Source organism: Pocillopora damicornis, chromosome 8 (genome assembly GCF_964200805.1).
Source record: "Pocillopora damicornis chromosome 8, jaPocDami1.2, whole genome shotgun sequence".
Classification (NCBI taxonomy): domain Eukaryota; kingdom Metazoa; phylum Cnidaria; class Anthozoa; order Scleractinia; family Pocilloporidae; genus Pocillopora; species Pocillopora damicornis.
The window spans coordinates 17,563,775-17,586,535 of record NC_142677.1 but is presented as its reverse complement, the minus strand read 5'-3'; the positions used below and the strand labels follow the sequence as shown (position 1 = coordinate 17,586,535).

Below are 22,761 nucleotides of genomic sequence, written 5' to 3'. Positions count from 1 at the left end.
CATCAAATAATGTTTTCACCAAGTAGATAGCAATAAATTAAGTCAGTGGGCATTGAGTACAACAAACGTCATGAAATAAACATTGAAATAAACAAACAATGGATCATTAACTAAAAGTGTTCTTGGTTCAAAGGGAAATGTTTTTTCGTTCATAATTCGAGGCCAAATTGCATTAAAGAAGAAATCAGATGGCAATGATAACAAATTAATAGGTATAAGTAATAAGTGTAACACTCAGACAGTTTGAAAGCTAACATCTGTAGGAAGATTATCCAAAAAAATCCTGGAATCGTTTTTGTTTAAAACTGAGAAAAATAATTATATTTCAATTGTGGCATTGGTCTGCACAGTTTCCGTAATTTCAAACCAATCTATGATTGTTTACAAGTAATTGTAACGTTAAACAATTTCATTGTTTTCCTCGCACCTTGTTACTTGATCTAAAATGTTTACGCGGCTAAGAAGCCGTTGAGAGACAAGTGGTGTGGAAATTCACTTAAATAGAGAACAGACCTTTCAGATGCACTAAACTAAACTGTACCAAAACGCATTTAACTCAACTCAGATGAGATACAACTTTTGGTTATAATTTCAGAGGCAGACAAAAGCGAAGTTACCTCAAGTGATAACGGAGTGGATTTTAATGCTTCTTTGTCCATAGCAGGTAAGTAGGACTGACTTGATTTGAAATCAAGCACATTCAAAGGAGGAGAATATCTCTAATGGACTCTATATAATTCATTGTTACCCCCTATAAATGTATTATTCTTCGTTGTTGAATGGAAAAGCCCAGAGCACAGCCCAATATGTTTGATTCTTTCCTAATTTTTAGCTTCTTCGGAAGGGAAAGATTCAGCAAACCAAGAAAAAGTGAATTTGGAGGATGAGCTTTTATCAGGTGAGAGAGATAAAACAGTAAATGAATTGCACTTTTCAAGTTTGTGAGTGAAAAAAGACCTATGAAAATAAATTAAACACAAACAACTGAATCATTACGGCTAAAAAATTTCCTTGCTCAAAATAAAATATTCTTTTTTACCATTCCAAGGTCTATCTGGATTCAAGAAGGAGTCAGACGACGATGATGGCAAATCAACAGGTACAAGTGATTACAGCAAACACAGAGTGCGTGTTAAAAGTTAAGCGTCAATTAAACACCGAGAAACACGTTACAAATCAAGAGAGCTTTTCGAAGATTGAGGAGGGACTGATGCCTTTTTTGGGGGGTTAACATTTAGGATAGAAATAAAGAAGAAATTATTTACAGCTTAAATCGGCACGATAACCATGCGTTTTACATTTTTCACTTTCCAGACCGATTTCCATCTTAGATATTTTTACACCTAGGGGAAAAACCTTGCATATATTAAGAGATGAAGAAAACAAAAGTTGTGAAAAATCACGAGTATTACTACTATTTACATGTATCGGTATTTTAGTTGGTCAACAGGCCTCCTCAACAGCAGCTGTTGGAAGCTTGGACTTTGCTGATAACAGTTTATCAGGTGAGAAAAAAGAAACAAGCATATTTAGATTTCCTTTTAGAATTAACAATAACAAGACAACTAGTACTGAAATTTTTTCAACTATCAACTGGGTTGATAGTGAATCAGAGTCATTCCCTCTGACGATGGGCTAATGCTCGAAATGTCAGCTTTAAAACTCTTTACGGTTGCCAATTTACGTTATCAACTCAGTTCATCTCCCCGTTATACTCTCCCACCGACGCAGCACCACTTTTTTTTTTTAGAAACTTATCCCCTTTATTATTTTGTCAACTACATGATGAGCAAAGCGAATATTCTTGGTACCTCGACAGTCTAACAGACCAGTTAGCAATCGCATTATCACAAGTTTAGTGTATGAGTTGCCTCCTTGATCAGTTGATGACATAAAAAAGAGTGAAAACCATTTCGTTGTAATTTCATTGACAGACAAGAGTGAAGCTACTTCTGTTGAGAAAAAAGTGGATATGAAGGATGCTCCTTTAGTAGGTAAGTTAAAAAGCACAGAGAAATGAAAGTCCTTAAAAGACTGAGTTAGGTGGAATTTAATATACATAGATTACTTTCTGAAAATCACATGAACGTGTATTTCACCAAGTATGTGGTGTGACTGAGTGGACTGGATTTTGACTAAGAAGTTTTTGAATATTGCGTAACCGAGACGAAGTCGAGGTTTATGAAACGAAGACAAAAAGAACTTCTGTTACTAATTAACATTAAAGACAAGGAAGATTCAAACAACAGACAAGGTGCAGTTTATTAAAGGAATTGCACCGATTCCCAACTTCAGAGACAGGTAGATAGGAAAGAGCGCGAACAAATGACTGACTTAAGACGAACGAGCAAAGATCAATGGTGATATCAAACTACCGAAAATCAGCGAATGACGAACCACGTGCACAGCTTTGACTAAGTGTCCATGTGTTGTTTCACTGTAAGAGCACGAACTGTACTTCCAGTGATTTTCTGACGGCATAAGAGAAGCACGTGCACACCGTTATGATTGTAACGATATGATACAACAACTAGAACCGAGATTTGTAAACTATAATGAGCAAACCAAATAATCTTGGTTATCAATCGCCCAGCTATGAATCGCACTATCACAAGTTTAGAGCAAGAATTGTACCTGCGAATGATGGACTGGCTTTTTATCTATCACGATATAAAAATATGGCGCATACGAGGAAATTATAGAAGACACAAATACGTGACAAAACTCAAAAGTGTGAATTTTTTCCCTGTCATTTCTTTAACAGACAAAATTAGGGCTACTGAGTCTAAAAGAGGCTGCGCCGGTTTGATTAAAATATGCGCAGATCTTTTTTCTGCAAAAGACTGGCAGGCGTTCTTAACCAAGATTGTCGGCACCGAGACGAGGGCAAAACCCATAAAAACTCAAGAGAACATTCAATTACGAACGGAACTAACAAGGAGCAGTTTAAAAGATCGGCCGTGAGAAATGATGATGTCAACAATCACATTTCTGAACATCGTCGACTAAAGAACCACAACATTGGTTGGCACAGTTTCCTTAATTTCAAAGCAATCTCTAATTGTTTACAAGTATTTGTAACGTTAAACAATTTCGTTGTTTTCCTCGCACCTTGTTACTTGATCTTGAATGTTTACGCGGCTAAGAAGACGTTAACAGACAACTGTTGTGGAAATTCACTTAAGGAAACTTTTTACCAAAAGCACAGTTTTAGTTACTTCAAATGAAACGTTTCAAGACAATAGAGCGTTTTAAAGATTGAAAAGTGACAGAATGAGTACTTTTCTGTGGGTTGATATTAAGACAGAAATAACCAAGAGATTCTTTCAGAGCCGTAAGCTACACAGTAACAGAGAAATTTATATTTTTCAGTTTCTAAAGTTATTTTAGTCTTTCATACTGTGATGCTAAGAGGAAAACCCCAATAAAAATATCAGAGGATGGTGGAAATTAATAGAAAAGCTTTTCAAATATTCCAGTTTTTACGACCACTAATATTCTTTGTTTTTTTTAGTTACCAAAGAGGCGCAAGTTGAAGCAGCCGAAGGAAACCAGGACTTGACTGACAAAAGTTCATTAGGTGAGAAAAGCAGTTAAATGCTTTTCAGAAATTGTTCACATGTGCAGAGTTTGCACCGATGATGGACAGAAATTATTCAATATGTTGTTATTCAACTTATCATTCTGAAATTTTTCCTGGTCCAGCAGGTCTAAATACTCGCGGCATTCCTCACTTGTTTGTAATTTCCCCGTCCTTAGGATACCACTTCAATGGGTTCCATGTCCAATATAGGCACTTGATCATACGCCAGATATCTTTTTATTTGATGTGTCGCCACAAACTAGACGTAAATTTATACTCAACTGAACTATGAACACTCTTTCCTCTATGTGCCCCCGTGAAAAGGGTGCAATTATTATTCTTGATCATATTTGACGTTCTATACAAAGTAAGGAAGTTAATTTCTATGAATGTATTATTCTTCATTGTTTAAAGGAAAAGTCCAAAGTGCAACCCACTATGTTTGATTCTTTCCTAATTTTTAGCTACTTCGGAAGGGAAAGATTCAGCAAACCAAGAAAACGTGAATTTGGAGGATAAGCTTTTATCAGGTGAGAGAGAAAACAGTAATTTAATTGCACTTCTCAAGTTTGTGAGTGAAAAAAGACCTATGAAAATAAATAAAACACAGACAACTGAATTATTACGGATAAATGTTTCCTTTACTTAAAATAAAATATTCTTCTCTACCATTCCAAGGTCAATTTGGATTCAAGAAGGAGTCAGATGACAATGATGGAAAATCAACAGGTACAAGTAATTAGAACAAACACAGAGTGTGTCTTAGCTTAAGCGTCAATTAAACACTGGGAAACACATTGCAAAACAAGTCAGCTTTTCGAAAATTGAAGAGAGATGATCACTTTTAGAAGGTCAATACTTAGGATAGAACTAAAGAAGAAATTATTTTACAGCCTAAATCGGCACGATAACCATACGTTGTACATTTTTCACTTTTCAAACCGATTCGGGTCTTAAATATTTTTACACCTAGGGGAAAAGACCTTGCATATATTAGGAGATAAAGAAAACAAAAGTTGTGAAAAGTCACGAGTATTATTACTATTTACATGTATTGGTATTTTAGTTGGTCAACAGGCCTCCTCAACAGCAGCTGTTGGAAGCCTGGACTTTGCTGCTAAAGGTTTATCAGGTGAGAAAAAGAAACAAGCATCTTTAGATTTCTTTTTAGAATTAACCATAACAAGACAACTAGAACTGAAATTTTGTCATCTATCAACTGAGTTGATATTGAATCAGAGCCATTCGCTCTGACTAAGGGCTAACGCTCTAAACGTCAGCTTTAAAACTCTTTACGGTTGCTAGTTTACATTATCAACTCAGTTCATTACCCTGTTATACTCTCCCACCGACGCAGCACCACAGTTTTTTTAGAAACTTATCTATTATTACTTATTATTTTGTCAACTATGATGAGCAAAGCGAACATTCTTGGTACCTCGACAGTCTAACAGACCAGATATCAATCGCATTATCACAAGTTTAGTCCATGAGTTGCCTCCTTGATCAGTTGACGACACAAAAAAGAGTGAAAACCATTTCGTTGTAATTTTATTGACAGGCAAAACTAAAGCTACTCCTGTTGAGAAAAAAGTGGATATGAAGGATGCTCCTTTAGTAGGTAAGTTAGGTAGCACAGAGAAATCAAAGTCCTTCAAGGACTGAATTAAGTGGAATTTCATATACAAAGGTTATTTTCTGAAAATCACCTGTGCGCGTATTTCACCAAGTATGTGGGGTGACTGGGCGGACTGGATTTTGACTAAGGAGTTTTTGAATATTGAGTTACCGAGACGAAGTCAAGGTTTATAAAACGAAAGAAAAAAGAGCTTCAAACGCTATTATATGTTACCCCTGGGTTCAAACCATTTATTGTGTTACGTTCGCTTGGACGAGAGAGCGAAAGACTTACGAACGACTACATCACCTACGCAAGCACTGTCAGACGAATACGACAACAACTCTGGTTTAATCACTGCAGTAAAGATCACAACCTTTTCCCGGCCGGGCTCAAACTTAAGTCCCCGTTGAACACTCAAGAGGTCATCCATATCGTCAGAGCCACCTGCAGACGACTGGTCAAAGCGCGGCTAAATGATTTCCACAGAAGACTCAAACGCTACAAAAACAAGACACAACAACTTCACGACAAACTGAAACAACTGATACCTACTGAATTACTTGACATTGTTACAGATACCTAACGACTACAAACTAGTGTCATTTGATGTGAAATCGCTTTTTACAAGTATTCCACTTTAAATAGCACTACAATGTACTGAGACTGCTATCTTACAATCTACCGACCCTCTACTGCTACCGACAGAGGACATTATGGACTTACTAAACCTTTTCCTGACGTCAACTTACTTTCAATACAACGGTAAACACTACAAACAGTTACACGGTACAGCTATTGGGTCTCCAGTTTCTGTTGTTGTAGCAGAAATTGTGATGCAACATCGAGGAAAGCGCCCTTTCGACTTACCGGTAAACGATACCGCTTTGGTTACGCTACGTTGACGATATTTTCACCGCCGTACGACACGACGAAATCGACGCATTCCACCACCACCTCAACGAAAAAAACACTGACATACAGAGAGGTCGAAAAAAATGGTAAACTACCTTTTCTAGACTGCCTGGTAAGCCGTGGCGACAACTCACTACGAACAACAGTTTACAGGAAACCGACACATATTGACAGATTACTGAACGAGTCATCCTATAGCCCGACATCACACAAAGCCACATCTATCAGGACTCTTACGCGACGAGCGCAACTAGGATGCGACACGACAGACAGCTTATCCGAAGAGAACAAGTACCTTGACCGTGTTTTTTCTAAGAACAACTACAACGAAGACTTCATCAAACGTAACACTTACCGACTTACTACTACTACCGAAGCTAACGCCAACACAACTCCTACGACTACAGCAACTATACCGTACGTAAAGGCATATCTGAGAACATCTCGCGCATCCTACAACCATTCAATATCCACGTCGCTCACAAACTTAATACCACACTACATCAGTTACTGACTAACGTCAAAGACAAAGACGAACCGAGGAACAGCTAAGAAGCATTGTATAAGATCAATTGCTCCCACTGCCACGCCTTCTACATCGGTTAGACTGGCAGAAACCTCACAACTAGCTAACTGAACACAAACGAGCAACAAGGAAAGGCGATGTCAACAATCACATTGTTGAACATCACTGACTTACGAACCACTCCATTCACTGGCGCTCCGCGCAATGCCCAACCTACAGCACCAACTACTTTCAACGACTGACCCAAGAAAGCTGGTTTACCAATTTGGAACAGACTCCCCTTAAAAAGTGTGAACCACTACCGGCACCATACAAACGACTCATTCACGACATTACCATTACAAATGAACGAACAGAACGACCTGACTTCACTAACGGATCGAGACCGACCAATCACGACCGACTTACGCCACCTGAGTCTTATAGGCAATAACATCATGGCAAAACTGACCAATCAGTGTATACAAGATGATGACTTCCGCTCAGGTTGTCGAAACGTCAGATGCCACTACCGACAACAGTCCTTCTCAGGACTACACTCTCCCGGACGATCAAACTACACTATTACAGAGAGAAAATCCAAACAACATACAAGTTGCAGTTCATTATATCAAGTTCGCCGATTCCCAACCTCGGAAAAGGAGATAGGAAAGGGGGCTAAAAAATGACTGACTTAAAACAAGCTAGCAACGATCAATGGTGATGTCACCAATCAAACTGCTAAAAGTCAGGGAATGACGAACCACACCGTTGACTATGAGTCTACGTGTTATTTTACTATAACAGGACGAACTGTACCTCCAAAAATGTTCTGACTGCATAAGAGAAGAATGATTTCCCAGACTCATAATAGCAGTTGTTATTTAAAACATTTGCTTGTGCTTTTTTTTTAGTTTCAAAATTTATTTTTGTCTTTGAAATTGAAATGGGGAAAAACCCTCAAATAGACATGAGGATCAAGACTAGTAAAAGAAAAGTGCTGGATGTTGTAATTTGGATACCAGTTATACTAATTGCTGTTTGGTTTAACTGAAGAGGCGCAAGTTAAGTTAGGAGCAGGAGAAAACCAGGTCTTTGCAGACAAATCATTAGCAAAAAAATGGTAAAATGTGTTTAGCGCCGATCTTTATACCGCAACTCGCAACTGGAGTCTTTTTTTCTTTTAATGGACAATTATTTATCTATTTTGATAGTCTAACAGGAATGGTTTCAACAAGGCTATCACGAAAATTCCAATTGGCCGTAATTAGTTTTCTTTTGTGACATTTATTATTCTATGACTTTTATTATCCTGTCAAATTGATCAAGAACAATTCTGATAATAGTAACGATGATAATGATAGCACAACTGATGAATGGCAAAAATGATAATTGTGATGATGAGCATTTAAACAATCTGTTTTTTAACTTTTAGACCAGGAGAAAAGTCAAGTCCTTTCCTCTGAAAAATCAAAGGATTTAGAGAACGGGAGTTCAACAGGTAAAGAATTATACCGTCTGTTTGTGTGAATTCATTGTTATAAGGGCTGGTTTATTGAGTGAGCGTTGGTTGCTTTAAATCAACAACAAGCAGCATCTATTTTAATGCTTAACAGCCATAAAAAGCAACAATAGGAAAACCTTGGGTCAAAAAACACTACATCCACTGTTGTTGATGTATTGTATTCATAAACGTGTCTGTTGGTTGCTTTCTAAAAATTTATTATCCTTCATTGTTTTAAAACATTTTCCAAAGCACAACCGAACATGTTTAATTATTTTCTATTTTTTTAGGTACGTCAGAGGATAAAGTTAAAGCAATCCAAGAAAAACTTGATTTGGATGATAAACTTTCTTCAGGTGAGAGAAATAAAAAAGAAAAAAGATAGTGGTAATTTAAGTATGTAACTACTGAGTACAACACGCGCAATCAAATCAAACACATCGTCGAACAACCTGAACCCTGAAAGTGTTCCTTGCTCAAGTAAATTTGTGTTCTTCGCTATTTCAAGATCATTTTACATCCAAGAAGGAATCAGATGACGATGGAAGCAAACCAAAAGGTAAAAGAGATCAATATAAAACTGAATGAATGTAAGCTTAAGTCCGAAATTAAGTCGAAATATAAATCTTGGTCATCATCAGAGATCATCATAGATAGGGAGTGTTTTAATTATTAATATGTATTGGTATTTCAGTTGACAAAGAGGACAACATGGAAGCTGATGAAAACCTGGCTGCTGCTGACAACGGTTCCCCAGGTGAGGAAAAAAGTGAGGCCTTATTAGATTTTTTTTATGATTATAACGATATGATACTACAACTCGAACCGAGATTTGTTATCGATGATGAGCAAACTGAGTAATCTTGGTATTTCGACAGTCTAACAGCCCAGTTATCAATTGCACTGTCACAAGTTTAGAGTATATTGTACCTGTGAGTGATGGAATGGCTTTTTATCTATCACGATATAAAAAAAAGTGTATGCAAGAAAATTATAGAAGACACCATACGTGACCAAACTCAAAAGTGTGAAGTTTTTCCCCTGTCATTTCTTTAAAAGAAAAAATTAAGGCTACTGAGCCTAAAAGATGCTGCACCGTTTTAAATAAAATATTTGCAGATCATATTTTTCTGCATATATGGACTGGTGGGCGTTCTTAAACCAATATTTTCGGCACCAAGACGAAGGCGAAACGCGTTAAAACCTAAGAGAACATTTGTTTTCGCTCTAATTTTTATGCATCCTCTCTCATTCCAAGCAATATCGTCACCAAAGGCAGTGTTTTTAACCATTTCACCAAATTAAGGCCCAAAAACTCGACCAACTTATCGGTCCTCACTCATCACCCGAGAGCCACAAATCTGTCGTCACCATTCCAGAAAATCTTTCACTATCCAACTCAGAGCTAGAAATCCGTGCTCAGTAAGGGCTTCCATTTAGTTTCCATTTTTAAAACCACCGACGAATTTTTAGTTAAGCAAGACGTCGAAAAATTCCTTCGCGCGTTCAATTTCATAAAGCCTTTTCCATGACAAAGAGAGTGATTCTGACAGATTAGAAATCGGTACGGTTGGCCATTGGGATGCAAAAACAGATATTCCATTTCATCATGGGTCACTAAAATGGAAAATTGGTTCCGTTGTGACACGCGCAAAAGACATCTTACATATCTTCGCTATAATTTCAGCGAACAAAACTTCAGATGATAAAGATGTGGACCTAGACAACGACCCCTTAGTAGGTAAGTGAGAAGACTAACGTGTTCCACAAGGTAGGACGATCTGTACTCATCCACTGTCCCTCTTACACTCGGAACAATTCAACCGTAGCTAGTAGAGCGCTTTATTACTGAGTGTCGTAAAACCGAAACTAAATCAGCGTGTCACGAAAAGGAATTACTACAAGGAGCCGATGAGAAATTTTAGTGGAAACAAGGAAACTGCGCATACCTGACTCGCAGGAAAACCAGAGCGACAGAGCCGCAATTCAACTTGTTATATTTTTATGGAGGGTAAGTTTCTAAAGAAACTGTGGTGCTGCATCGGTGGGGGAATATAACAAGATAACATTTGGCTTTATCAACTGAGTTCATAATGTAAATTTGCCATCGTAAAAAAGTTTCAAAGCTGACGTTTCGAGCGTTAGCCCAGTTCGTCAGAGAGAATGACAAAGGGCAAACGCTCCAAAAGTCAGCTTTGAAACTCTTTACAGTGGCCAATTTACATTATCAACTCAGTTGATAATACTAAATTACCTAGTTCTAGTGTGAAATCTGACTGACTGTGTTAGAGGCGCGAGTTTATGAGCAATCCAAGGTTATTCTCTACATTCAGTTGGAAATTTCTCTTTCGGAACGTTGCTGAAGATGAACCAAGAGTTTGAACTGATTTGGTGCAAATTGTCCATCTCCCCTCGAATAGAACGAAGTGAAGTGATAATCTTTTTCCAGGAGTAACTTTGATTACCATTCTTCTGCGCGAGAAAACATGTCGCACCAGCCTTTCTTAAAAAAAAAGATTCATTGAAAAAGTGACGCACGTGTCTTGAAATACTCATGTAATGGAACGCTATGAACAGCATCGTGCAAGAATGGCAAAAGAGGGCATGGTAACGAATCCTGCAATCTGATTGGTTCTTTACCCGGTCAGTATTTTCCTAGCGCTGCCCACGGGCAACAGTAACGCTTTCGTGAGTCGCCTAGTACATCTCTACTTTCGTTGCCATTTTTTATAAATATATCTCGTTTTTCCAGCTGAGCAGTATTTGAAGCAAAGACGTCGGTCACTACCTCAAGCTGATAAATAACCTATTAATCCTCTCTTTTCTCTCTCTCAAATCACTTTGGTTGACAGAAAAATATCGGTTTGAGAATTAATTTGTATAAGCAATAGTGTCATTACGTTGGTTGACAAGCGGCCCAAAAACCGCCTGCAATTAATTTTAGTCGTTCACAAAAAGTACCCAGAAAGTTAAAACGTGAGGTATTTGGTTATAGTTGAACTAATTGAGGAAACTTTCATTCATTTAATATCTGAATTTTCTCAAACAATTTTTTCGTAGTGAAAGGGCGAGCGAAGTTTTAATTTCAGTTCTACAACAAATATACGCTCTCGGTGAGTCTTTCCAAGTCCGTTCAATTTGGACATTTGTACCGTAAATTGCACAACAGAAACTGAAGGAATTCAATAAGAAAAGGCTGCATTAAATCCCCGTAAGTCTCGTTGGAGTGTATCATTCGAATTTAGTTTTTATGGAGAAAAGACCAGATTTACACAAGCCATTGCAGTAAACAAACGACAAGCAAACCCTCACAACTTCAAAATAAAAAAAAATTGAATTTACTTAAAATTACTTCCCAACCGTTTACCTAATGAACAGAGGTAAATCTTCATACATGAATTAATTGTCGATGAGAGTGAATAATACTTTCCGGAAGATCATAGAGAAAATACCAGGACCCAAGAGATCCATTAAGATCACTGATCACCTTACGTGTACCTCCGCCAATGTCATTTATTGCATAACTTTCACTTTTTGCAATGAGTTATATATTGGTGAAACAGGAAGACGACTAGGTGACCGATTCCGAGAATACGTTTGCGACGTAGAAAGAAATGACAAGGACGCATCCAAACCAGTCGCTAGACGCTTAAATCTCCCTAATCATTCTAAACAACGCATGGCAGTTTGCGGCCTTTCCGTACATCTCGGCAGTTCGGAATGCTGCAAAACATTAGAACAAAAATTTTCTTCCAAATCGGCACCCTTAATCCCCACGGTATAAATGAGCGCTTTTCACTTAACTAATTTATTCTTGTTTTCTCGTCACCATATTCCCACCAATAGCGTAGCTCCATTTTCTGCAAATAAACCCACACACAACCCACAATTCCTCCAGTCGTTCTGACTAACGCTCGAAATATCAGCCTTTTAAATCTTTTCGGTGGCCAATTTACTTTTTCAACTCAGTTTTTAACACTGAATTACCTGCTATACTCTCCCACCGACGTAGCACCACAATTACTATAGAAACTTACCCCCCTTATTCTAATATATTCGGGTTTCTTGTTGTAATTGATTCATTGTTGTTGTCTTTTCTATTTGCTTTTCTTGATCCGCTTCCAATCAAGAACAACTGCCCATCCATAAGAAAGAGCTTGCTTAAAATGTTCTCGAAATCATAAAAATCCATATTCTTCCAAAAGGATATAAGACGTGAATACTGAATAAGTGGGCTTATATATTTTTGGACATGATCATTGCTATGCTGGGTATGCGGGGTATTGTAAGTAATTGGTCATAACGAGTAATATTCCGGTGTTTCCTGTATTTTTAGTGAGAGCAAAGGATTGTTTTCAGCAAGGTAACAAAGAATACAGACAAGGAGATTTTCATAGAGCGCTACAACTGTACACTGAAGGACTTCAACTAAACTGCAAAGATAATCGGCTGACAGCCAGACTCTACAATAACAGGGCAGCAGCCCATTTCCGTTTAAGTATGGAATTTCAACGTTCAATTATTTATAGTTTACTTAAAAGTTCATCTTCAAAAAGAGTCATGTGGTCCCATTTTACGCTAATTTTTCTGATCGTTTATCTATCACTCCGAATGACTTAAACTGAAGGACATCCAGTAATATAACAGCTACTTAAGATAAAGACTCCAAATCTTGTGACCTTTATTGAACCGAAATCCCGAGAAGAGCTTTATATCACCCACGACCCTCTTTAATTTAACTTCGAGCGTTCAAGTTCAAGTTTTAGGTCCTAATGGTAAAAAAGGGGAAAATTAATAAACCAATCCCGTTATCACCTGCACTTCCCATATGTATTCTCCCCGCCAAACCCTCCCTCCCCCCCCCCCCCCCCCAACCGCGTTATCGAAAGTTATATGAGGGAGCCCAAGTCTTTTTAAAGTGAAAGAAAACCCGGAATTAGTTGTAAAGAGGCCTATTGAAAGCGAATCTGTTACTCTTTTTGCAATTCTATCGACCGCAAATGACCGGTTAGCCCTAACTCTCTCTTTCAGAAAACTTTGAAAACAGCCTAGATGATGCCACAATTGCTGTACAATTGGAGCCAACTTTCACCAAAGCCTTGGAGAAAGGTGAGTTTAATTTTAGTCGCCATTCAGTAGTGATAACTCCCTGGCTACGTAGGTTGAAGTAGATGTTTCTAGCTCAAATCTACGCGGTCACGCACCATAAATCTTCATTTGTGAATTGAAAATACTAATATTTTGGCACTTAGATGTTTCTCACTAATCGTTATTTTTATAGGAGCTGAAGCTTGTGTGCAGCTTAAGTTGTATGATGAAGCAAAGATCTGGTGTCATAAAGGATTGGCCGTATCCTTTGAAAAATACATTTGCATATAAGACGTAAAAAACTCAAGTAATTTCCACTTTAAGCTTAACTTAAGAAATCTGGTGCAAACTTAGGACGTCCAATGATTTTCAAATTTTCCCTCATCCACTCGTTTTCCTTCAGAGCTCGTTCCATATTTCTAAATTTATGCCATTTGCGTTTAACTGGTGGTTCCTTATTTACTCTTAAGTTGAAAAGACTTAGAAACTTCTTGTCATTCATAATTGCCCTTTTTCCTGTGTCCCACCGAAATATTACGTAATCCTTAGTTATTCAACGTTGTAGATTACATTTTTTTTTTACACTCAGTGGTCTTTAAAACGCTTTTGTCATTCATGGCTGCTCTTTTACGGACGCTTTTTTTTTGGAGTGAATCGATACGTTTCTCTTCGTTAAAATTATTGTAAATGAGCATAGAGTAACAAGTAAGGGACCGATATTTTAGGCAAGGCGAACAATTAGAAATGAAAAAAGGGGGTAAGTTTCCAAAGAAACTGTGGTGCTGCGTCGGTGGGAGAGTATGGGAGGTAATTTAGTGTTAACAACTGAGTTGGAAACGTAAATTTGCCACCGTAAAGAGTTAAAAGGCTGAACAATTAAAAAATCTGACAAGTGTGCGACTTAATCGAATTACTGTGTGAACTGCAAAGAAAAGTTATCAAGATTGACAATTTTGTAAGAAAGGTGCTTTCATCGAGTTCTCAAAAGCCGAAAAGGCACTCTGCAGGTAGAAGTCTTGTAGTGTCTAATAGACTTTCTCCTAAAAACTGGATGAAACACCCTCCCTAAGCATTCCACCTTTCCTCTCAGCAGTGTCATTTGACTTAACGCATTGAAGATGGACGATAATAGCGAAAGGTTGCGTCATCTATTAAACAAGTGTGGCAGTGAGACAATCGCATCCGGAGAGATAAAGCCACTGCAAATAAAGGTAAACCTGACAACCATTACCTGAATTTTTCTTTAAATAAAACTGTCTTAGGCAACCAGAAACTCTAAAGAGGTTAAAACGTGCATCTCGAGTTCACATGTCTCGGTGGAGAGGCCAGTAACGAAAATCACGAAATTACATTGCTTAATCGTTACGACCGCAGGGTCCAATATTTTTCCAGTCCTCACTCAAATAAAAACATCAAAAAGGGGTTAGCCAAATCCTGAAGTCTTCTAAAATATACGTACGTTCTAAAGATTATAAATCAACAAATTCTTATGGCTAGAACAAAAGCCTACCTCTCTGTCTCTGTATTTTCTTTGGAGTCTAGTCACTTTCACAAACTTAAGAACTTCGTTAAAAATCCACATCCAGGAAGGAATTCAGAGGAATTCTGTGCGAGTGACTCTCATGGCCCAATCTAAACGTCGTCTAGAAATTGCCAAAGAAGTGGGAGACAAGGCTGGAGAAGGAAAGAGTTATGGCAACCTTGGCAATGCTTTTTATAGTCTAGGACAGTTCAAAACAGCCATCGACTACCTCAAACGTCATCTAGAGATTGCCAAAGAACTGGGAGACAAGGCTGGAGAAGGAGCGAGTTATGGCAACCTTGGCAATGCTTATCTTAGTCTAGGACAGTTCAAAACAGCCATTGAGTACTATAAACGTGTTCTAGAAATTGCCAAAGAAGTGGGAGACAGGGCTGGAGAAGGAAATAGTTATGGCAACCTTGGCATTGCTTATGATAGTCTTGGACAGTTCGAAACAGCCATCGAGTACCACAAACGTCATCTACAAATTGCCAAAGAAGTGGGAGACAAGGTTGGAGAAGGAAATACTTATGGCAACCTTTGCAATGCCTATCGTGGTCTAGGACAGTTCAAAACAGCCATCGAGTACCATAAACAAGGTCTAGAAATTGCCAAAGAAGAGGGAGACAAGGCTGGAGAAGGAGCGAGTTATGGCAACCTTGGCAATGTTTTTTATAGTCTAGGACAGTTCAAAACAGCCATCGACTACCTCAAACGTCATCTAGAGATTGCCAAAGAACTGGGAGACAAGGCTGGAGAAGGAGCGAGTTATGGCAACCTTGGCAATGCTTATCTTGGTCTAGGACAGTTCAAAACAGCCATTGAGTACTATAAACGTGTTCTAGAAATTGCCAAAGAAGTGGGAGACAGGGCTAGAGAAGGAAATAGTTATGGCAACCTTGGCATTGCTTATGATAGTCTAGGACAGTTCGAAACAGCCATCGAGTACCACAAACGTCATCTACAAATTGCCAAAGAAGTGGGAGACAAGGTTGGAGAAGGAAATACTTATGGCAACCTTGGCAATGCCTATCGTGGTCTAGGACAGTTCAAAACAGCCATCGAGTACCATAAACAAGGTCTAGAAACTGCCAAAGAAGAGGGAGACAAGGCTGGAGAAGGAGCGAGGTATGGCAACCTTGGCAATGTTTTTTATAGTCTAAGACAGTTCAAAACAGCCATCGACTACCTCAAACGTCATCTAGAAATTGCCAAAGAACTGGGAGACAAGGCTGGAGAAGGAGCGAGTTATGGCAACCTTGGCAATGCTTATCTTGGTCTAGGACAGTTCAAAACAGCCATCGACTACCTCAAACGTCATCTAGAAATTGCCAAAGAAGTGGGAGACAAGGTTGGAGAAGGAAATACTTATGGCAACCTTGGCAATGCTCATCTTAGTCTAGGACAGTTCAAAACAGCCATCAGGTACCATAAACGATGTCTAGAAATTGCCAAAGAAGTGGGAGACAAGGCTGGAGAAGGAAGGAGTTATTGCAACCTTGGCATTGCTTATGATAGTCTAGGACAGTTCAAAACAGCCATCGAGTACCATAAACAAGATGTAGAAATTTCCAAAGAACTGGGAGACAAGGCTGGAGAAGGAATGAGTTATGGCAACCTTGGTATTGCTTATCGTGGTCTAGGACAGTTCAAAACAGCCATCGAGTACCATAAACAAGGTCTAGAAATTGCCAAAGAAGTGGGAGGCAAGGCTGGAGAAGGAACGAGTTATGGCAACCTTGGCAATGCTTATCTTGGTCTAGGACAGTTCAAAACGGCCATCGACTACCTCAAACGTCATCTAGAAATTGCCAAAGAACTGGGAGACAAGGCTGGAGAAGGAAAAAGTTATGGCAACCTTGGCAATGCTTATCATGGTCTAGGACAGTTTAAAACAGCCATCGAAAACCATAAACGTCATCTAGAAATTGCCAAAGAAGTGAGAGACAAGGCTGGAGAAGGAAGGAGTTATGGCAACCTTGGCAATGCTTATTATAGTCTAGGACAGTTCAAAACAGCCATCGAGTACCATACACAAGGTCTCGAAATTTCCAAAGCAGTGGAAGACAAGGCTGGAGAAGGAGCGAGTTATGGCAACCTTGGCAATGCCTATCGTGGTCTAGGACAGTTCAAAACAGCCATCGTGTACCATAAACAAGGTCTCGAAATTTCCAAAGAAGTGGAAGACAAGGCTGGAGAAGGAATGAGTTATTGCAACCTTGGCATTGCTTATGATGGTCTAGGACAGTTCAAAACAGCCATGGAGTACCATAAACAAGGTCTAGAAATTGCCAAAGAAGTGGGAGACAAGGCTGGAGAAGGAGCGAGTTATGGCAACCTTGGCAATGCTTATCTTAGTCTAGGAAAGTTCAAAACAGCCATCGAGTATCATAAACAAAATGTAGAAATTGCCAAAGAAGTGGGAGACAAGGCTGGAGAAGGAAGGAGTTATGGCAACCTTGGCAATGCCTATTTTAGTCTAGGACAGTTCAAAACAGCCATTGAGTACTATAAACGTGTTCTAGAAATTGTCAAAGAAGTGGGAAACAGGGCTGGAGAAGGAAGGAGTTATGGCAACCTTGGCAATGCTTATCTTAGTCTAGGACAGTTCAAAACAGCTATCGAGTACCATAAACAGGATGTAGAAATTGCCAAAGAAGTGGGAGACAAGAATGAGATTGCCCAGGCTCTTTGTAGTCTTGCTACAAATTTTGAAATGCAGGAATGTCTCCAAAGCGCCCTCGACTATTATGTTTCTAGTAGAAAGATTTTCAATAACGTTCGGGCTAGTTTTCTGTTGAACCATAACTGGAAGATTTCGTATCGAAATGTTCACAAAGCAGCATACAATGGTGTTTGGCGCGTACTTTTACTGAAGGGTGAACATGTCAAAGCTCTTCTTGCTGCCGAGGAGGGACGTGCACAAGCTCTAGGAGATATCGTGGATTTAAAGTATAGCTTTCGACAAACCCTCACGCGGTCGAACTCTAGAAAATGCTCTGATTGTCTTTCATTAAGAAACGTTTCATCAGATGCAGTTTTTCTAGCAATTACTGGGCCTTTCATTGCTTTGTGGGTTATTCGGAACGGGGAAGTCGTCCAATGGAGAATAAAGCATGTGAACAACTTTCGTTACCAACGTGAATTAGAAGTTTACATTACCTCTTTGAATAAGGCTGCTTCATCGCAAGTTAGTGAAAGGGCTGCTGTTGAATGGGAAAAATGTTCAACTCAAGTGGGCCGAGATGAAAAAGGAGCGAGTGATGGTTCTCTGCGAAACGCGACAAAAAACGCCCTGCGGAAGCTTTATGATATCATAGTTGCTCCTATCGCAGATCTAATTGATGGAGATGAGCTTGTATTTGTTCCTGAAGGTCCACTTTGCTTGGTGCCCTATGCAGCATTGGTGGATTCGAATTCAAGGTATCTGTGCGAATCTTTCAGGATTCGAGTGGTTCCATCCCTAACCATTTTAAAATCAATCTCTGACTGCCCGACAGAATTGCACAATAAAACCGGTGCACTGCTCGTGGGTGATCCATGTTACAAGCAGGTCCTTTATCAGGGTAAATTGTTGAATCAGCTGCCAGGTGCAAGGAAAGAGGTGAAGATGATTGAAGGAATCCTCGGCATTGCTCCTCTCGTTGGAGGGGAGGCGACAAAGGAAGAGGTATTAAGACGAATTTCCTCAGTTGCGTTGGTCCACATTGCAGCGCATGGTAAAAAAGAAACAGGAGAGATTCTCTTGGCACCAAACACGAGTAGGACAAGCTGTCAAGCTGAAGAGGAAGACTATCTACTGACAATGAGAGACGTGTTACGAGCCGGGCTGCGAGCTAGACTGGTTGTGCTAAGTTGCTGTCACAGCGCTTGCGGTGAGGTTATGGCCGAAGGTGTGGTTGGCATTGCGAGAGCGTTCTTAGGTGCCGGTGCTCGATCGGTTCTTGTAGCCCTGTGGGCCATTGATGACGATGGTACTCAGGCGTTCATGAAACATTTCTACGGAGCACTGGAAGAAGGCAAGGGTACTAGTGAAGCTGTCAATCAAGCCATGAAGTGCATGAGAGAGTCTGAAATGCTCAGTAAAGGGTATTACTGGGCGCCATTTGTACTCATTGGGGACGACGTGAAACTGGAATTAACGGAAATTTAAAAGGTATCAATCGTAAGTACGCCTTTAATTTTGCTCAATCAACGAAAAATGAGATGTTAATTATCACCTCTTCGTTCCTTTTGGAACTTTTTCATGAATATTTAGTTGTGTTTCCAATAACCCTTTATGTCTTCATGTCTTTTATCTTCATTACGTTCCTGCAGCCGAGGTAGAGGGTACATAAGGATAACACAAAACAGAGAAATAAGTTTCTTGTTTAGTTATTGCACTGCCTGTTGTTAATACCGAGACTCGCAGTTTTTCTTTTGTAATAAAGCAGGGCAGTTAAATTTATTTTTCGAGGAATTCAAGAAAAACATTCAATTTTGCCGCTCTTATACTTTTCTTGTAGGTCATCACTGATGGATCTGTATGCAGACAAGAGTAGAACCCAGGAGTTTGGTACTGACTAATGGCAATCAAAACCAACAGAGGCACGCGATACAAATTTAATGTCACGCGGCGTTGAATTGAACCTAGTGGAATCATGAAATAACTAGCATTGAGGCTATAATCAAATAAGTGATTTGTTACCATATCATTTAATAACTTTTAAGTACAATTTGAAACTCTTTTTTACTTCTTTTAAATTCAGCTTTGTGGATTTAAACTGATAAAAGTCAGATGGTTTACTTTTAAACAGAGATTTTTTGCGGAGATTGAGTAGTGTTGCGGCCATGTTTAAGACAAGTTATGCTGAGAAAACCTTTTTATTAATTTCACATGGTCTTCGTAAGGATTATACAGCGATGTTTTCTAAATCATAAGTTTAATACGAAAGTTTAACCTTTGGTGTTTTGGCATATCTTACCTTTGAATTTCTAACTTGTTGTAGGTTGTTCATACGACTGCTTTTTTTACATGCATTTGGACATGCATTTGATACAGTTTGACCCATTGGATTGATAACTTAATTTGTTAATCTTAAAGCCTTTGCCAGTTTGGAAGTAATGTACTATCCATAAAAACTAGAGCAGGCATAAATCATGAACTGTGGAAAAAAACAGAGTCCATTGGTAATTACTTGATACATAATCCAATTAAAATCCATTTCAGATCTTCATTTCAGTTCTTACTGTCTTTGTATATTTCACGCAGTTTTCGCTCGGAAAATTTAGTGAAAAAGCAGGTGATGTTTTTAGATTATCACTCTTCTGCTTGATATTGCAAATTTAGTGTAAAAAGAACCTCCGAAATAACAAAAACTAGAACACCATGAAATTCATATTCTGTTACACCCCTTCACTCTGTCTAAACTTTTCCTTTTGCCCAATTAATTAAACACGCTGTTGAATTACAAGGATAAGACCCACACCTCGTGTCTAATTCACTTGGACAAGGGGAGCTGGTTCAAGTGAAAGGACGGTCAGCTTCAAAGGTCATTAAGTCTAAAACGAAGTATCCATGTTTTTCCTACCACCCTCTTAAAGAGGATACATTCCACTAGAGATCAAGACTGTGCTTTTAAAATGCAGCGAAGTATTATTGCTCACCACTGGTTCACATGTTTCACACCAAATGTGCGGGGCTATATTTCCGACGGTTATCGAAATTTCAGGGTAGGGGCGCGGGCTCATTTCCTGAACAGCAACTGCTTTTCGATCCAAAACTGAAAATTGTTTACTGACAATACTATTGACTTGCTCACCTAGACTTAGGGAAACATTTCAACTCTTTTACCCCTCGGAGCTACTATCATGTAATGTCTCCCTACAGTATCAAGCGGAGCTAAGTATTAAGGTCATGAGAATTAGGGGAATGATCACCAAAATCCTCGTTGTCAGCGCCGTAGGAGGTGTATAGCAAGAGGGCGGGTTGAAGAATTGGTTTCAGAGTGAACTCGTGGAGTAACTGACCTGAGTATGTGAGGTGATTTTTAAATAGCAAGAAGTCTAGTGATTCACTACAGCCATACTCATCGGAGGAAAAAAACAGGGGAATCACCTCACCATTACTCCACCCCAATCCTACGCGCACAGAAAATTGCAAGCCTTTAAGGCCACTACAAAGCAACTAAAGAGACTACTACATAGATCTATCTTTAAGAACAAGTCTCTGTAAGAATCAAACATCTTGGGAAATGAAAATTTCAACCCCCCTTCAAATTTTGCATGCAGTTAGGCGCTCAGGGGGGATGCACAAAAATGCTCTATTTAAAGGGTGCAGCACTCTTGTTGCCATAGTAACAACGGCTGCTTGTTCGAGGCCTGGGGCCTCATTTTCATACGAAAACGTCGCAAAAAAAGAGTGAAATGTTTATTTCTCTATCTCAAGCTAAATACAACATTACAAATTGGCACTTCTACCATACATAGTAACATCATTCATCTTCACATTAATACAGTCAATTTTCCTTGGGAGTGAAGTTGAACACACTAACAGATTATTCATTTCGGTACAGTTCCGGTCATCTTTTTTGTCGGGTAAAACAGGGAAAACGTTTATCTGAATTTCTCCAAAAGTACACCGATTCTGGAACTGAAACTACCCACATAGCTGGTTATAATATTCTAGTTTTTAAAAATGTTAAAATCTCTGCGGGCCTCGACAACAAATGCTTCAGAAAATGACACATGTAAAGCTTTGAAAGAATGTCATCTTATGAGCAATATCCCGAAGAGAAATCTCGCCTCTGGTTGTCATCTTTTAAAAAAAAATTGATCAACTTTCATGGAGGACTTCTCGACGTAACCACAAACATATATCTCAAATCGTGTGCATATCATCCAGATTCCGAGTGCTGCACCTTCTTTCATGGGAATTTGAGCGATCTGAAGTCCTCTGAAGATACACTGTTATACTTGTATGTCATTTGAAACATGTTAAGTCGGCTGATCTACACGAAACTATCCTCACACCGGTCATTTGTCATAACCATGTACGTTATTACGATGGCGTGACACTGTATTTCTCTGTGAAGTTTCTATCGGTCGCTCCAAAAAAGACGAGAAATTGATATTTTTCGTATATATCAGCAGATTTCCGCGCATTCTAAGTAAAAACAACCAAAAAAGAAAGAAAAAACCCTCGATTGAACACTCGTAAACACTGAGAATCTGAAAGCAGAAATTGCAACTTGTCAGCGGCAGTAATACATGTAAAACCCAGTCGCCAATAATAGCAATTTGTACGATTCGCGCAAAAATCATCACAAAGTGGAGATTTTGAGCTAGCGGATATGGACCCCCTCTTCGCAGAGTTGGGCCCCCCTACCAAACTTTCCTTTTAAGCATCCTTTGTATCATATTTGGTAACTAATTCTATTTGCAAGCTTTTTTGTCGATATTCTTTTCAATCACAACACAACATTTCTTCAATAAAGGTAAAAAAAAAACCAGCCATTTCGTTCCAATTCTACCGCATTCATTATAGCGAGTCGTACAGTATACACAAGAATTAGATGTCAACAAACTACTGCATTCGAACTATTGAAATTGTTACAATAAATATTTGCTTCTTCTGATGCGAATCAACATTGGTACGAAACGTCATAACAATAGTGGAGACTATTGCGTCCAGTCACAAAAATAACTCAGTCTGATTTCTAAAATAATAACATTAAACAGTTTTTGAACAAGAACGAAGAAACTACTCGTATTACAAGTCGTTCGTAAAGTCTATGATAAGTAAAAATGTTTCTATTCTGAACTATTGGAACTCTCAGCTTATTTTCAGGTGCAAATCAACATTAATGTCAACGTCTTAACAAAAGTGGAGACTATTACATCGAACTCAATCTTATTTTCTAATTTTAACGATTATTAACTGTTGAGGGATCCGAAATAACACCTTAACAATTACAAAGACGTCTAGAGTCGGGCAATCTGCAGACAATGCAGAGCCACTCGCCCTCCGGGGTAGTGTTAAATCCCT

General features: G+C 38.8%; 1 protein-coding gene and 1 pseudogene across 1 annotated transcript in view; both read left to right on the top strand.

The window, feature by feature from the left end:
* Positions 1-19,951, top strand: part of LOC113666146 (uncharacterized) — a 39,903-nt gene extending 19,952 nt beyond the window's left edge. Inside the window, exons 25-45 of the mRNA XM_089180908.1 lie at positions 596-664; positions 833-898; positions 1,049-1,099; positions 1,440-1,505; positions 1,935-1,994; positions 3,515-3,580; positions 4,048-4,113; positions 4,262-4,312; positions 4,650-4,715; positions 5,145-5,204; positions 8,057-8,122; positions 8,416-8,481; positions 8,634-8,684; positions 8,820-8,894; positions 9,813-9,866; positions 12,462-12,623; positions 13,157-13,234; positions 13,407-13,474; positions 14,332-14,424; positions 14,800-18,891; positions 19,241-19,951. Of these exons, the coding sequence (XP_089037034.1) occupies positions 596-664; positions 833-898; positions 1,049-1,099; positions 1,440-1,505; positions 1,935-1,994; positions 3,515-3,580; positions 4,048-4,113; positions 4,262-4,312; positions 4,650-4,715; positions 5,145-5,204; positions 8,057-8,122; positions 8,416-8,481; positions 8,634-8,684; positions 8,820-8,894; positions 9,813-9,866; positions 12,462-12,623; positions 13,157-13,234; positions 13,407-13,474; positions 14,332-14,424; positions 14,800-18,888 (5,423 nt within the window). The 3' untranslated portion in view covers positions 18,889-18,891; positions 19,241-19,951. The remainder of the gene's footprint in view (positions 1-595; positions 665-832; positions 899-1,048; positions 1,100-1,439; positions 1,506-1,934; positions 1,995-3,514; positions 3,581-4,047; positions 4,114-4,261; positions 4,313-4,649; positions 4,716-5,144; positions 5,205-8,056; positions 8,123-8,415; positions 8,482-8,633; positions 8,685-8,819; positions 8,895-9,812; positions 9,867-12,461; positions 12,624-13,156; positions 13,235-13,406; positions 13,475-14,331; positions 14,425-14,799; positions 18,892-19,240) is intronic.
* Positions 5,918-7,075, top strand: LOC149041663 (uncharacterized; annotated as a pseudogene).
* Positions 19,952-22,761: the final 2,810 nt, after the last annotated feature.